This window comes from Megascapheus bottae, chromosome 23 (assembly GCF_031878675.1).
Source record: "Megascapheus bottae isolate mThoBot1 chromosome 23, mThoBot2.hap1, whole genome shotgun sequence".
Lineage (NCBI taxonomy): Eukaryota > Metazoa > Chordata > Mammalia > Rodentia > Geomyidae > Megascapheus > Megascapheus bottae.
The window spans coordinates 22537535-22553785 of NC_143531.1; the positions used below are offsets into that span (position 1 = coordinate 22537535).

Below are 16251 nucleotides of genomic sequence, written 5' to 3' on the forward strand. Positions count from 1 at the left end.
GGGATCACTACTGCACTGTTGGTAGGAGTGCAAACTCATTCAACCACTATGGAAAGCAGTGTGGCAGTTCCTCAAAAGGCTAAACATAGAACTCCCCTATGACCCAGCAATTCCACTACTTGGCATTTACCCAACCATCCAGAAACAAGGACATACTAAACCCACTAGCACAACAATGTTCATTGCAGCACTATTCACCATAGCAAAGATATGGAACCAACCTAGATGTCCCTCAGTTGATGAGTGGATCAACAAGTTGTGGTATTTGTACACAATGGAATTCTATGCTGCTGTCAGAAAGAATGACATCGCCCCATTTGTTAGGAAATGGAAAGACTTAGAAAAAATCATATTAAGTGAAGTAAGCCAGACTCAAAGGAACTTAGGCTCAATGGTTTCCCTCATTCGTCATAATCAGTAGAAACCTTGGGCTCTACTAGCAGAGATTTGCAATAGAGCAAAATCTTGATACATAAGGCCATATAATGTGAAGCTAATTGAAAGGACCTCCAGGATATTGAAACAAAAGCCATATAATGAATGATTGTTGTCCTTAATGTACTATGTTGTCTCTCATCTCCTTTGCTGTCCCTTGGTTATCTCATATTGGTATAGTATCTCACTTTGTTATCTGATATATTGAATTTATTTGTATTTGGATATTTGAAATTTGATAGGGAAGTGGGGAAAACCAAGACGGATGGGGGGCGTGGGGGGGGGAGGGAAATGGGTACCAAGACATGTGAAAGGGTATCAATGTATGTGAATTAATGCACCTTCTATCTGGCAAATATCATGTAACCCTTTTACTAATTACAATAAAAAAAATAAAAAATAAAAAGTGAAAAAAAAAAAGAAAAAAAGCTAGAAGTGTTGCTGTGACTCAAGTGGTAGAGCTCTAGCCTTGAGAAAGCCCAAGGACAGTGCTCAGACCCTGAGCTCAAGCCCTAGGACTGGCCAAAACAAAACAAAACAAAAACAAACAAAAAAAAACAGAAAAAAACCAAAGCAAAGCTGAAGAATGTGAGGTATAGTGGATTTGTATAAGTGCAGGAAAGTATAAAACAATACTGTAGAAAGATAACATGACAAATCACTAGCTAATTAATTACCCACTTAAAAAAAATCAATGCTGTGAACTATATATTTGATCCATGTGAATATACCTGTTTAAGTTCATACATGAATGAATGTATAGTGATTCTTAGGCATATCACTTGATTTTCTTATGATTTGTTTTCCTTTGATATTGAGCTTAATTCTCATAATTGATTCCCTTCAGTAGTTTGCTTCTGATACTATAAGAGGATACTATAGTCCTGTTGCTGAGGGCAGCATTTAGCTTTCTATCTGGAATATCTAGGTTACTAACACAAATACTTTGTATAAAATACATGTTCACCATTTAAAAAGGGTTAAATTGGAAAACATGAAAAAATTGGAATTAGAGAGACAATAATAATTTCTTTTATCTTTTACTTAATAAATTTGGGTGCCAATTAATTTGAGAGTAATGGCAAAAGAAATGTAATTATTAACTTATAAATATCTCTAATGGTTTATAGAAGTTCTTTCCAAACATTACAGGCAGCTGATAGATTAACTATCAAATGATTGTGAAGATAAATGACTAGTCTTTTAACTGAGTAATTTAGAACAATATCTGTTAATTAATTAGGAATAATCAGTTTTAAAATCACAAATACCTTAAAGAAAACAGCATCAAAAATGGATAATAGCTATGAAAATTATGTAATTGATTAGTAGATTTCAGATGATTGAATATGTTAAAGGAAAATTTAAAAACTAATGAAATCTAGAATTTTAGAGATATTTCGTATTCTGGAAGTAAATGCTTTCTAATCTGGTTGTATAATCTATTAATCAAAATTTAAAGATAGAATAAATATATTTTCAAATATAGTATTTTATAATGAAGAAATAGGATATGCCACATAGAAGACAGATGTAATTAATAAATATCTTCAGAGTTGCTATAATAATGTGCATAATTAATTGATAGGTCTTTTTTTCTCTCTCTTTTGAGGGCAAATCACAGACAAAGTAAGTTTACATTGCACTATGTAGTGTGCAATGCGTTTTTAAGAGATATATATTTGGATCCCAGTTCAAGTTGGAGACTAGTATAATAGCGAATCCCTTTCCTATATACCTTTGTGAATAGGCTAACTATGTTCTCTTTGGGGTTTCATGCCATTCCATTTGTTATTAAAATTACTTGATCCCAAAAAAGGAAAGTTTAAGCTTTATTTCATTATTTATTGAATATTTATTTGAAAAATTATTGCAAGTATTTAAATTTTTTATTTTATGTGCTGTACTCATTTTTATGTTATATGTTTCGTCTAGGTCACTTTTGAAATACACAAAGAAAACCTTGCAGCTATATTTAGGGAACAACAGGGAAAAGTTGATGAGGAAATTGGGCTATGTTCTTTGAGTCCAGTTCAAGCACTCACTGGCTCTAGTAGAGATGTTGATATTTCAGTGGGGTCCCAGCCATCAGATAAGAAGGAGTCTCCTGTCTCTCCTCATTTCACCAGAAATAGTGATGGAAACTTAAATATTGAGAAGGCAAGTTCAGCAGAATCTGTGTCCAACATTGAACTGCAGATGCCTGATACATGTAATGAGGAAGGGAAAACTGAGCAGGAAAATCAGGAGTTGCTGGATGAAGTTACTTTGGAAGAGACACCAACAAATGAGACACATGATATAAGTGACTTAGAAGCATCTTCTGCTGCAGTTGAACCTATGACTGCTTTCTCTGACTCTTCAAAAACAGCTGGTAAGGATTCCGTGACTATCAGTGAAGTAACTACTTTTGTAAGTTCTCCTTCAGAAGAAGATACTTCCGAGATGCCAGAATTACTGGAAAAGTCTGTGGAAGAAGACGATGATGACTATGTGGAACTGAAGGTAGAAGGTAGCCCTGCTGAGGAAATCAGTCTATCCACAGAGCTCCAAGATAATAGTTTGGCTCTAGCTGCTTCTGAAGCCAGTGGATCATCAGACATGGTTAGTAATGATCACAAATTAATAACTGAAGAGGAAGCACCTGTTAATAGAACACAAACAGATACAGATACTGAAGCTGGAAATTCCAAAGATTCTGGATTTCTGACCAAGACAGCATCAGAGTCTTCAGCTACCTCATCAGAAACTACTATTTCCCAAACAACTGTACAGCCAGACACTGATCAGGTGCTAGAGGAGGAGAAGGAAGCAGCTAATTTGGCTGGAGACATCAAATCAGTTAGTGATAGTTCAAGTCAGGTTTTTGAGGCTGCCAGTACTTCTGAGCAAAAGATTGCCAAGTTGGATGTTTCCAGTGTGGCTTCAGATACTGAAAAGCTGGAACTAAAAGCCAGTACACATACAGAAGCACTTCAGCCTCATCGACAGGTGCATGAGGTAAGGATATGCATTATCTTAAGGTGTATTTGCACTGTTAATATAGAGTGTATATATTAGTTTTGGTTTGGTTGATAACCCATTTATCGTCATACATCTATAGTGAATGTGAAAATAATACAAATGGTTGCATGGTATTTGGCAATTAATGTGAGTTTACTTTCTTTTGGTAGTGATCGAACCACAGCTTTAGGCATGCTAGGCAAGTGCTCTGCCACTAAGCTATATCCCCAGTCCCAGTGTGAGTTTATTAAATAGCAGCCTTTATTACAATTCTTAACATAGCGGTTTCAAATGTTAGCTGCTTTAAGTTTTAGTAGTGACTTAGTAAAAAAAAATTCAAATACTCGTATTTTGCTGTTTATTAAATAACCTAGTTATACTATATTGATTTTCTTTTTTTTTTTTTTTGCCAGTCCTGGGCTTGAGCACTGTCCTTGGACTTTCTCAAGGCTAGCACTCTACCACTTGAGCCTCAGCACCACTTCTGGCTTTTTGCTATGTATGTGGGTACCGAGGAATCGAACCTGGGTCTTCGTGCATGCTAGGCAAGCACTCTACCACTAGGCCAAACTCCCGGCCCACTATATTGATTTTCTAATAAAATCTAGGAAAACATATGTTAGTGTATACTTTTTGTTGTCAAATTCCTTATTTAACTTGTATCATGAGGTTTGAGAGAGAAGAGTCAGTATATGATCTAGAGTTGCCGCTTTCTCTTCTGTCAGTATTTCAGAGTGATGCTATAGATAGTGGTTGGTTTCATACTGTCATTTTCTCCTTGATTCTTTCCATTTTTCCCCTCCCTTTTTATTTTTATTTTTTAGTTGATTGGTTTGTTCTTCAGTGTGTTATTCTTTAGTTTATTCTTTGTTCTAGCCAATTGATAGTAGTAGGTTTATACCTACTACTTGAATTACAAATATTACCTTTAAGCTAAGATTAAAAAAAAAAAGACTTCCTGATTTCTCTATGAAAGCTACATACTGGCAGTACTTAACATGGCTCCATGCTAATTTCAGTTGCATTTTGCTAAACATTTTGATAACTTTGCTTTAAATACAATAAAATATTACTGTTATTACTCATTGATTTTTTTCTCTAATTTGGTTTAGTGTCTTACAATCTGAATATTAGGTAAATTATTTACATTGCTGGTGCCTTTCTTTGAAGGTGAACTTACTTTATTACTTTAAAATGTTTTCTGTATTAGATGTCAAGGCTACAAGAGCAGTCAGGACAAGGAACAGTACCCGATGCAGTTGGTGGACAAAGGAGGGATTCCAGATCGTCCATGTTTCGTATTCCTGAGTTCAAGTGGTCTCAAATGCATCAGCGTCTGCTCACGGATCTCTTATTCTCCATAGAAACAGATATACAGATGTGGAGAAGGTTTGTCCATATATTTCTTAAAGAAGAAGTATGCAGATCTAAGTTTCTGTTTTCAGAGACTTAGATTTTGGCCAGCATTTGTAAGTTAACTGCAGACATTTGTTTGAAAGAACATTATTCTATGGAAGGGTTTCATTGAGTTAACTCTTATTTTCCGTTACATGAATGGAATCCTTGTCAATATTACAAAACAGGAAAATTTGAATGTGTTTTTAGAAAATAATCCGTTGAAAATTTTCTTAGCATGTTTAATGATATGGAAGTTACTAGAAGGTAAGTATGCCAAATAGGGTGGTTACTTGAAGTACTAAAAATAGAAATTTAAGTATAACTTTTTCTATACTATTATCATTAGAAATCTTTTATACTATAGGCTATCTTACATGACTTGATTTAGAATTTCATAAATGCCTAGTGAATTATTTGCCTTTGATTCCTAAAATCTATTCAGAATCATTTTAGGCCATTATTAAGGAAACAGTAATAGATTAGTTGCACATTTAGCATCATATACTTCTTAATTTTTTCCACATGACTTTTTAGTGAATCCTCACTGAATTTAAATTCATTCAGATTTCCTCCCTCCCCATTAGGTGGCACTTGGATTTGACCTAAGCTTTGTACTTGCTAGGCAGATAGGCTAACCCTTCAGCTATGTCTCCAGCCTTTTGTGATCTGGTTATTTTTAGATAGTGTCTTGCCCATAGTGGTTTGGACAGTGATCCTTTAGTTTATGCTTTGTGCCATAGCTGGGGTAATAGGTGTATATCACCATGCTCATCCTTTGCTGTTGATGAGGAATCTCACAAGCTTTTTTTCTTTAGACTGTCCTAGAACCGTGATCTTTCCTATCTTCACCTCCCATGTAGCTGGAATGACAGTTGAATGCCACTGTACCTTGGTTAAGATGGGGATCTCATGAACTTCATTGCCCAGATTAGCCTCAAACTACAATCCTACTGATCTTGATGTCCTGAGCAGCCACAATTACAGGTGTTAGCCACTTGTGCCCTGCTTCAAGTTTTTAAATGAGATATAAGATGAGTAGTGGTTATATTTCAGCTCAGAAGGAGAGCATGGATAGTCACTGCTGACATACAGTGGTCTGCTTCTTCTAAATATACACCTCCAAAATCCCAGTACCTTATTATCTTTTCTCAGTTGTGAAGATGAAGCAACAGCACCTTCTTATCCTCCTCCCCTCAAGTAGGCAAATTGTGATTTCCTTTCATTAGCTTTATCAGTAAACATCATTTATCTTTGGACAGCCATTCAACAAAGACAGTTATGGACTTCGTGAATAGCAGTGATAATGTCATCTTTGTACACAACACAATTCATCTCATCTCTCAAGTGATGGACAATATGGTCATGGCTTGTGGGGGTATACTGCCATTGCTTTCAGCTGCTACATCGGCTACAGTAAGGACTTAACTACTATATACAATTGGTGTGAACTCAAGAGTACTATGCATTCTTATTGATTAAAACTTGAATGTGGTGCTTTCTGTTCATCACAGCCACAATAACTCAAAAGCAACAGAATCTCTTGCAGTTACCTGAAGGGATTTTAGAATGTGTTCCAAGAATGAAAAGGCTAGAAAGATTGCTGGTTTCTTAGGGATGAGTCAGCTACTGAAAAACAGGATTGAAAGTGTTTCCCTAAATATTTCTTTGTCTTTGTATTTTAGATGAAATAAGTAAATGACTGTATTATGTTAACTTTCTGTAAGTGTGTGACTGTAAAATTTAGAAATTTGGGGGATATATCTGGTAAGATTAAATTTTTATCACAAAGTAGATGTCTAAATGTCAAATTTTATTCCTTTCAGCATGAGCTGGAGAATATTGAACCTACACAAGGCCTTTCAATAGAAGCCTCTGTGACATTTTTGCAGAGGCTCATTAGCCTTGTGGATGTACTTATATTTGCAAGTTCTCTTGGCTTTGCTGAAATTGAAGCTGAAAAAAATATGTCATCTGGAGGAATTTTACGACAGTGTCTCCGACTGGGTGAGTTATTAACAATTATTAGGAATTTAACATTTTTCAATCATGCAAACATTAAAGTGAAAATTGACTTTCTTTTCAGGAACAGGTATGTATACTAGCATAGTAGTTACCAGGTTGGGTAACAGGGAACATATAATTTGAGGACTCTGCTAAGGTGATGATGGCCAATAATTCCTTTTTCCCTTCCAGCTTGGTTTTGGTTCCAAAACAGTGCTGCTCAAGCTTTTGTGAGTTACTAGAGGATTTTTTTTTTTAACTGTGCATTTCATTATAGGGGCCTAGGGCAAGGCCTGAACTTGTATCCCAGGGTCCTGTGTGATAGTGGCTTCTCTTCTCTTACACATTGAGTAAAAAGGTTCTACACTGTGGCCGGGAGTTTGGCCTAGTGGTAGAGTGCTTGCCTAGCATACGCAAAGATGTGGGTTTGATTCCTCACTACCACATATATAGAAAAAGCTGGAAGTGGTTCAAGTGGTAGAGCTCTAACCTTGAGAAAGCCCAAGGACAGTGCTCAGGCCCTGAGTTCAAGGCCCAGGACTGGAGAAAAAAAAAGGTTCTACACTGGCATTACAGTTCAGTTTTTATTCAAATAAGCTACTGTAATTTGTTAAAGTACTTAATAATCAATTCTCTGTTCCCCAAGAGCTGTTCTTCCTTAGATTTGCTTTGCACAAAATTTCTTCCTGTATTTAGTTGTAAGTACTGATAGAGTTTGTTAAATGATTTTCTTATGAAATGAAGAGAGATGGTGGAAAAGACCAAGTAAACCCTTAGAAATCACAACTGCTGTATAAAGACATATCAGAGGTAAAACATCTATGAAAATGTAACATCGTCAGCAGACGACCTAGAAAAGGAACTATTTCCATTCTTAGGCAAGAGTATATGTTATATCACTAGAAAATATATGTGCTACACCTTTTTTTTGTGGGTCATGGGGTTTGAACTTTGCCTGGGTGCTGTCTCTGTAGCTCAAGGCTTCCACCCTACCCTTGGGCCTAGGCATTGTCCCTGAGCTCTTCAGCTTAAGGTTTTCACTTTACCCTTGAGCCAAGCCTCACTTCCCATTTTCTAGAGGTTAATTGGAGGTAAGAGTCTCAGGTCCTTTTGTGCCCAGGCTGGCTTTGAACCTTGATCCTCAGATCTCAGCCTCCTGAGTAACTAGGATTATAGATGTGAGCCACCGATCTTGGCAACCCTTTTTTTTTTAATTAGAAGATTTTATTAATATTGATTTTTTACATCATATTTCAAATGCCATGTTTAACAAATAAGTATTCAAGAAGGGAATCTATAAACAATCACTGGCACAAAAATTTTAGAACACAATTAAAATTAAGCTGAGACTTTGTATGTCATAGATACATATCAGTCTATATAACATTGTGTTAATAGATCATAGAGTTTTATGTCTATGTACTTAAATTTATATCTCTAAGACCATGTCAATAACCTTGAGTACCTGAATATTGAGTCATCGCTCTTGTACTGTTTGGATCTAATATCCACATATCAAGGACACCATGCGCCTTTTGTTCCTTTGATCTTGGCTTATCTCGCTCAACATGATTTGCACTAGTTTCATCCTCCCCAACAAATGCCATTATTTTATCTTGTCCATTGGCTATGTATATGGCTATGTATATGTATATTTGGTACATACATACATATGTACCACATATTTTGTATCCATTCATCTGTAGTAGGGCATCTGGGTTGTTTCCATTGCTTGGCTATTGTCTTCCATCCTTTTTTTATTTCGAGATCTTTAATGCTATGAATTTATTTGAGAATTGAAATTACTATGTAGTACCATACAATTTATAGTTGTTTAAAATCACAATTTCTGGGCTGGGAGTTTGGCTTAGTGGTAGAGGTGCCTGCCTAGCATGCACGAAGACCCGGTTCGAGTCCTCAGTACCACATACATAGAAAAAAGCTGGGAATGGTGCTGTGGTTCAAGTGGTAGAGCTCTAGCCTTGAGAAAGTCCAAGGCTAGGGATCTACCACTTGAGCCTCAGCACCACTTCTAGCTTTTTTCTATGTATGTGGTACTGAGGAATGGAACCCGGGTCTTCATGCATGCTAGGCAAGCACTTTAACCACTAGGCCAAACTCCCGGCCCTAGATCCCTAGCCTTGAGAAAACCCAAGGACAGTGCTCAGGCCCTCAGTTCAAGCTCCAGGACTGGCAAAAAAACAAAACAAAACCTCACAATTTCTAAATTTAAAAGTGCCTGATTGGAGAGCTTTAGGGAGAAATTTTTGGACAGCATATATACCAAATTCTGTTTTCTGTTCTACTTGCTTATGACACATCTGTGGATTGATCTGTGTACTTAATGACACATCTGTAGAACAGCAGTCTATTCTATTTTCCTGGACTGGCCCGGGAATGCAGCTTCCTAGTAGTGTATTTGCCTAGTTTGTACAGGCTCTTGTAATCCGGTCCCCTGTACTATCCTTAGTCCTCCCTCTTCCCCCACAAAGCTAAATGAAACAAAACAAGATTCCTCAATGCTTTCATTTTCTGCAGATTATTGAGCTATATTGCTTCCTGTTCTTTTTTTTTTTTTCTCTCAGTTGTGGGGCTTGAACTTGCTTCCTGTTTTTACCAGCGCCAATAAGGGAAAATCAGACAACAGACACTAGGTGATGGTTTGGGGCCTTTTAGGAGGAATTTGCTGAAATATTTTGTTTACAGTAAAATTTTATGTGAATTTGATTGTGTAGATGATTTATATTAGCTCTATAAACTTAAATGCATATTTTTCTTCCCTGATCTTTTCCTTTAAATAAATTACAGTATGTGCAGTGGCTGTCAGAAATTGCTTAGAGTGTCAACAGCATTCACAGCTGAAAGCAAAGGGAGACATAGCAAAAGGACTGAAAACAATACACTGCCTGATTCCCCTGGGGAAATTAGCAGCAAAGGTAAGCATACAGAATCATTAATTTGAAAAAAAAAGTATACTAAAAACATTCTCACGGGGCCGGGAGTTTGGCCTAGTGGTAGAGTGCTTGCCTAGCATGCACGAAGACCCGGGTTCAATTCCTCGGTACCCCACATACATATCAAAAAAAAAAGCCGGAAGTGGTGCTGAGGCTCAAGTGGTAGAGCTCTAGCCTTGAGAAAGTCCAAGGACAGTGCTCAGGCCCTGAGCCCAAGCTCAGGACTGCCAAAAAAACAAAAACAAAAACAAAAAAGAAAACATTCTTAGGCCGAGAGTTTGGCCTGGTTGTAGAGTGCTTGCCTAGCATGCACAAAGACCTGGGTTGGATTCTTCACTACCACATACATAGAAAAAAGCCGGAAGTGGTGGTGACACTCAAGTGGTAGAGCTCTAGCCTTGAGAAAGTCCAAGGACAGTGCTCAAGCCCAGGATGGCAAAAAAAAACCAAAAAAAAAAAAACCAAAAAAAAAATCCAAAAAACAAAAACAAACAAAAAAACCCCAAACCTCTCAAAAACATTCTCATCTTTCTGAACTAAGTTCTTAAATTAATTTGTTCAATTCAGTGTGAAGTTAAATAAGTCTGACAGAGTTCCTAAAATAGTTACTTTAGTTTGTGAGCAGAACAGTCAAATGTTTGGATTTAAATATACAGTAAAGATTTGCTTATACTTAATCTTGTCTGCTTTTCCAAATGTTTACTTCTCTTGATTCTTTGATACCTTTTCCTTCAGATATGTAAGCACTTCTAGCAGAACTCTTTTCTCTACTTCTCCATCCCCCTAAAAAGAAAAATACGTTAAAAAATAGAAAAAGGAATATAATAGTGTTCTTTTTTTGTTCAAGGGATATTGTATTTGTTTATTTTTAATCTTTGTAATACATATTTTTTATTTTTAATTTAGAATCCAGTGGACATTTTGACCGGTGGTTTATCTCCAGTGAGAGATCTTGATAGGCTCCTGCAAGACATGGATATTAATCGGCTTAGGGCAGTTGTTTTCCGAGATATAGTAAGTTCAACTACTTGTCACCATTACTGTCTTGGGAGATAGATTATCATTTCCAAAGCCAAAAATATTGGGAGTAAGAGTTACGAACTAAAATAGACCTGTAAAGATAGGCCTAGAAACCAATTCTGAGAATGATTTTAGACTTTCAGAGTATTACTGGGTAAGATTATCTGTGTAAGATAGATGTGAGAGCAGTGTTACTAATAGAAAGAATGCAGTATTGCATAGTGAGCAGTGTTGGTCTTTACATGCACTCAGCAAGTGTAGCAATTCCTTGAATTGTGCACTTTCATTATTTTCATTTCTTTTATAGATGAGGAATCTGAGGCACAGAGATGTTAGGTAACTTGGTCATAATGATGCTGCTGTGAATGATAGAGTCAGGATTCTCACCCAACAGTCTCAACTCTGGGATACATTCTCTGATTGGGTAGTGTATTCCTTAGGTGAACATTTACTATTTTCCTTGAAAAGATATATTAATGTAATATATGTTAATGATGAAGTGTTGCTCTCAATTTAGTTTTTTTTTTCGTTTTCATAATTTTTCAATTATGAAAAATAATTGATACAGAGTATAACCAATTTTCACATAGAAATTTTAACATTTTGTAGAAAAAAGGTTCAACTAAAAATTATTTGTAATCTCACTACAAGGGAGTATTATTGTTATTAAGTACTATGAAACACTGCACATTTAGTGTCTGGCACAGGATAGGTCAACTCTTTTTTCTTATTCTAAATTTACTATTATTTGAGAAGGCGTTACTTTTTAGCATTGGACAGGTTGATTTTTTTGCTTAAGATTATTTCGAAGAGTTATTGGGACAATGTGTATGGAGTACTTTTGTTTTCCCCCCAGTCCTGGGGCTTGCACTCAGGGAGTGGGGTTTCTCAAGGCATCGCTCTACTATTTCCATCACAGTACCATTTCTGGATTTTTCTGTGTATGTGGTTTCAAGGAATTGAACCCAGGGCTTCTTGCATGTTAGGCAAGTACTCTATCATTAGGCCATACTCCCGGCCATATATGGAATACTTTTGAAGATAGTAGACTAGACACATAGTTGGCTGACACATACATAGAGATAATTTATAGAGTCAGGATGTTCTTTGCTGGAAGGCCTCTTAGTTTGCCTTTTTCTTGGTGGAAGACAGTATATTTCAATTCTAGACATGTAATTGTTCTGTTTCTGATGGCCTTACATGTCTTTCTGGATATGTGTACCAGATAGTTTAGTCTATTTTATACTGTAATGTTTTATGTATTTAAAATTTTTGATTATGAGTAAAAAGTAATCAGTTATACTCATTTAGTTGTAGTTACTATTGAGTAATGTTATAAAGTATGCTACAGCAAATTGGTATTGATTCAGTGACTCAGTTATTAAAGTGCATTTTCTTTTTCTCTGTTTTGCAAGTGTTATGCCTCTTGTTTAAAGGCAGTTTTTCAAGAGTCATTCTAGTGTTTAGGTGGGTTTGTTAATAAATTTACTCGCTATAAATGATAGTCTATTAGTTTCTCAGTACATTGAAAGATTTATGAACATCTTTTGTATTTAAACCGTAAGTGTTTAGTGTGGTGGTACATGCCTGTAACCCTAGCACTCTGGTATTCCAACATTGAAGCAGGAGGACTGTGAGGTCTAGGCCAGCCTGTGTGGGCTACATAGTAAGATCCTGTCTCAAAAAACAAAGTTAGGATGTGAAATAAAATTAAATGTGTTGGTTAATGCTGACACAAACAACTTCTTCAATTTCTTTCCCAGGAGGATAGCAAACAAGCTCAATTCTTAGCTTTGGCTGTTGTATACTTCATCTCCGTTCTTATGGTCTCAAAGTATAGAGACATTTTGGAACCCCAGCATGAAAGGCAAAGCCAGTCATTTAAGGAAAATAGTAGTGAAAATGGAAGTGCATCCCTTCCAGGTAAGTGTACATATTCTGTTTCATAATACCGAAAATTTAAGTAGAACCTTACCTAGTGAAAACATTGATTCTGGAACCGAAATCCAATTATATATAAAGCTAATATATTTAGTTTTAGTGTGTTGTATTTAGATGTCTTTTAACAGATGTAGGAAAGGCAGTTAGCTAAAACAAGATTTTAACTTATTACTTAATCTTTTTCTGCCAGTCCCAGGTCTTGAACTCAGGGCTTGAATGCTGTCCTTGGGCTTTCTTCAGCCTAGAGCTCTACCACTTGAGTCACAGCACCATTTTCAACTTTTTCTATGTAGGTGGTACTGAGGAATTGAATCTGGGTCTTCATGCATGCTAGACAAGCACTCTACCACTAGACCAAACTCCTGGCACCAGGAATTTCATTTTGACGAGATTGGGCGCGTTCAGGGTGGTATGACCGTAGACAGGAATTTTATTTTGAGAATAGATAAAAATCACTGAGGAAGTAAATGCAGATAGAAAAATATCAGAAGACTAAAAACTGAACTCTTTTAAGTTCCTCTAGTCCAGTAATTTAGGTGGGAGTAGAAGGTATTTTATTATGCCATTTCTTTTGCTTTTAAATGTATTCACTTAGTATATTATGTATATTATGAAAGTTTTCATATATTATGAATATCATTAGTTTTTTTGTTTTGTTTTGTTTTTGCCAGTCCTGGGCCTGAGCACTGTCCTTGGGCTTTCTCAAGGCCAGAACTCTACCACTTGAGCCACAGTACCACTTCTGGCTTTTTTTTTTCTATGTATGTGGTACTGAGGAATTGAAACCAGGTCTTCATGCATGCGAGGCAAGCACTGTACCACGAGGCCAAACTCCCGGCCATAGTTTCTAGTTTTGACTATATACTATATATTTCCATATAAAGTACAGGATGGTTATTAGGACCAAATACTCATTTTTATTATCAATTGTCAGTATTTTAATTTGCTCTTTTTTCATTTTTTGGTTTTCCTGTTTCTGGTAAGATGTAGAAAATATACAAGCAGCATTCAGCCCTTTAACTCTTTCATCCATGGAAGAATCAGTAGAAAGCACCACATCTACTCGAAGGAGGGACTCTGGCCTTGGGGAAGAAACTGCTTCTGGCTTGGGAAGCCATGTGTCTGTAACACCTGCAGTCCCTCCAAGTGTCAGTGCAGGCCCTGATGCCATCAGTGAGGTGCTCTGTACTCTTTCCTTGGAAGTGAATAAGTCTCAGGAAACCAAAAATGATGGAGGAGATGAGTTGGATAACAAGGCAATGACAGTTCCAGTTTCAAAAAACGTCAATGTGAAGGACATTCTTCGAAGCTTGGTTAACATACCAGCAGATGGTGTCACAGTGGATCCTGCCCTTCTGCCGCCAGCCTGCCTTGGTGCCCTCGGTGACTTGTCTGCCGAACAGCCTGTGCAGTTCAGATCTTTTGACAGGTACTATATGTTGTCTTGTGTTTTGCTATAATTATATTTAGAAATCATAAAAAAATAAATAGGAATAATAGGAATTCACATTGACTTGGAATATTGTTGTTATTGTGGGGCTTGAACTCTGGGCCTGGGCGCTGTCCCTGAACTCTGAAGCTCAAAGCTAGCACTCTACCCCCACAGTGCCATTTCTGGTTTTCTGGTGGTTAATTGGAGGTAAGAGTCTCACAGACTTTCCTGCCCTTGCTGCAATCCTCACTCACATCTCAGCCTCTTGAGTAGCTAAGATTTATAGGCGTGAGCCACTGTTGCCTGGCTGACTTGAAATTTTTTTATACCTTCAATATTAAAATGCTTTCTTGATACAAATTGAAAAAAATTATTTTGTGATTTTTTTTTTCATATTAGTAAGATTGGTTTAAAAAATGATTTTAATTGAGTGGCTTGAGCCTGTAATCCTAACTATTTAGGAGGTAGGGATTGGAGAATTAATAGTTTGAGGCCAGCTTAGCAAGAACCATGTGGGCCTCTGTCTTGACCAATGGCTGGCTGCTGTTGAGTACAGCTGTTATTCCACTGACCCAGGGAAGTACAAATAAGATGGAAATCAAGGTTATCGTGGCATAAAGTAAGATGCTGTCTTAAAGAATAACCAATACAAAAATGGCTGGGGTCGCACAGCAGTTCAAGGCCCTGAGTTTAATCCCCATTGCTGCTCCCTGCCAAAAAAAAACCCCAAAAGAATATTGAATGTTACATAAAATAGCCTTGTATTTGTTTATTTTGGTTACGACTTAGCAATTACCTAGGTTACAGATGGCTACTGATCATTCCCTTGCTACTAGGCCAGGCTTTGTTTTAAAAAAAAAAAAAAATTGGACCTGGTGCTGTTGTCTGATACCTTAATCTTAGCTACTTAGGAGGCTGCGATCTTAGAAGGCACCCAGGACAGGAAAGTCTGTGAAACTCTTATCTCCAATTAATAGCCAGATAATAAAACGCAGAAAATTGGAAGTGGAGCTGTAGCTCCAAGTGGTAGAGGCCTAGTCCAGCAAAAGAGGCTCAGGGATAGTGCTCAGGACCTGAGTTTAGTCAAATCCCATGACCGACAATAATAATAACAACAATAAAAACTTGGTGAGTCTGGATTCTAATGACTCAGGAATTCAATGAGATATTCAGAATCCTATCAGCTGAAAAAGCATACTGTTGATTTCTTACTTTGTTGATCCTGCTTCCATAAAAAAACTTTTTGAAAATTTGCCTAAACATTTTCTTTATTATAAAAATTATGGTGATGCTCAAAAAATACACTTAAAATATATGCATTTTATTGTATATCCACATATTGAAATAAAGACTGAAAATAAAAATATATTTAACAATTATAATTGGTATACTGCTACCTTTTAATCTTCAGTACTTTCTGATTGTAATAATTGTTTCAGTAACAGTTTTTATATTAAAAGAATCAAGTGCAGAACTATGGTTTGCATTTAGTTATTGTATTTCTTTATTACTTTTTAGTCTAGAAATGTAATTACTCAGTCTTCCCTTGAATTTAGTAATCCTAGCATTTTTGACGAATGTAGCCCAGGCAGTTTTAGAAAATCCCCATTTTAGATTTTTCTGATGTAGCTTCATTATTAGATTTGGATTAATTCTTCTTGGCAGTATCATAGAAATGCCACAGAATATTCTGTTCCATCCTATCAAGTGGCTTTGTCGTTTCATTACTTATGAAGCACAGTCTGATCCTTAATTAAAATATTATTTTTCTAGTTTTTTTGTAATGTTAAAATATTCCTTAAAAAGAAATACAACAAAACACCATCATCCTCATCACATTTTCAGGTCATTCACTTCATGGTTTTACAGCTTCCTATTTCATTCAGTGGCTTATAATCTATCATCATTGTACTTCTATTATTTTTGTTGAAATTGAAATAGTTGATGCATTCATTTTGCCAGTGGTACTGCTGTGTAGTTGACCTCTGTTTTCTTTTTGACACATTTCAGTAATTTAACGTTTTCTTAGTGAATCTGTTTCATTGTTCTTTTACATTGTTGTTGGAC

At 36.3% G+C, this 16251-nt stretch overlaps 1 protein-coding gene across 1 annotated transcript in view; it reads left to right on the forward strand.

Annotated features, from left to right (window-relative positions):
• The window catches only part of Lrba (LPS responsive beige-like anchor protein), a 400347-nt gene that overhangs the window by 79732 nt on the left and 304364 nt on the right, over positions 1–16251 (forward strand). The window contains exons 23-30 of the mRNA XM_090356865.1: positions 2371–3435; positions 4649–4827; positions 6096–6249; positions 6660–6840; positions 9646–9773; positions 10698–10805; positions 12575–12734; positions 13737–14181. Of these exons, the coding sequence (XP_090212991.1) occupies positions 2371–3435; positions 4649–4827; positions 6096–6249; positions 6660–6840; positions 9646–9773; positions 10698–10805; positions 12575–12734; positions 13737–14181 (2420 nt within the window). The remainder of the gene's footprint in view (positions 1–2370; positions 3436–4648; positions 4828–6095; positions 6250–6659; positions 6841–9645; positions 9774–10697; positions 10806–12574; positions 12735–13736; positions 14182–16251) is intronic.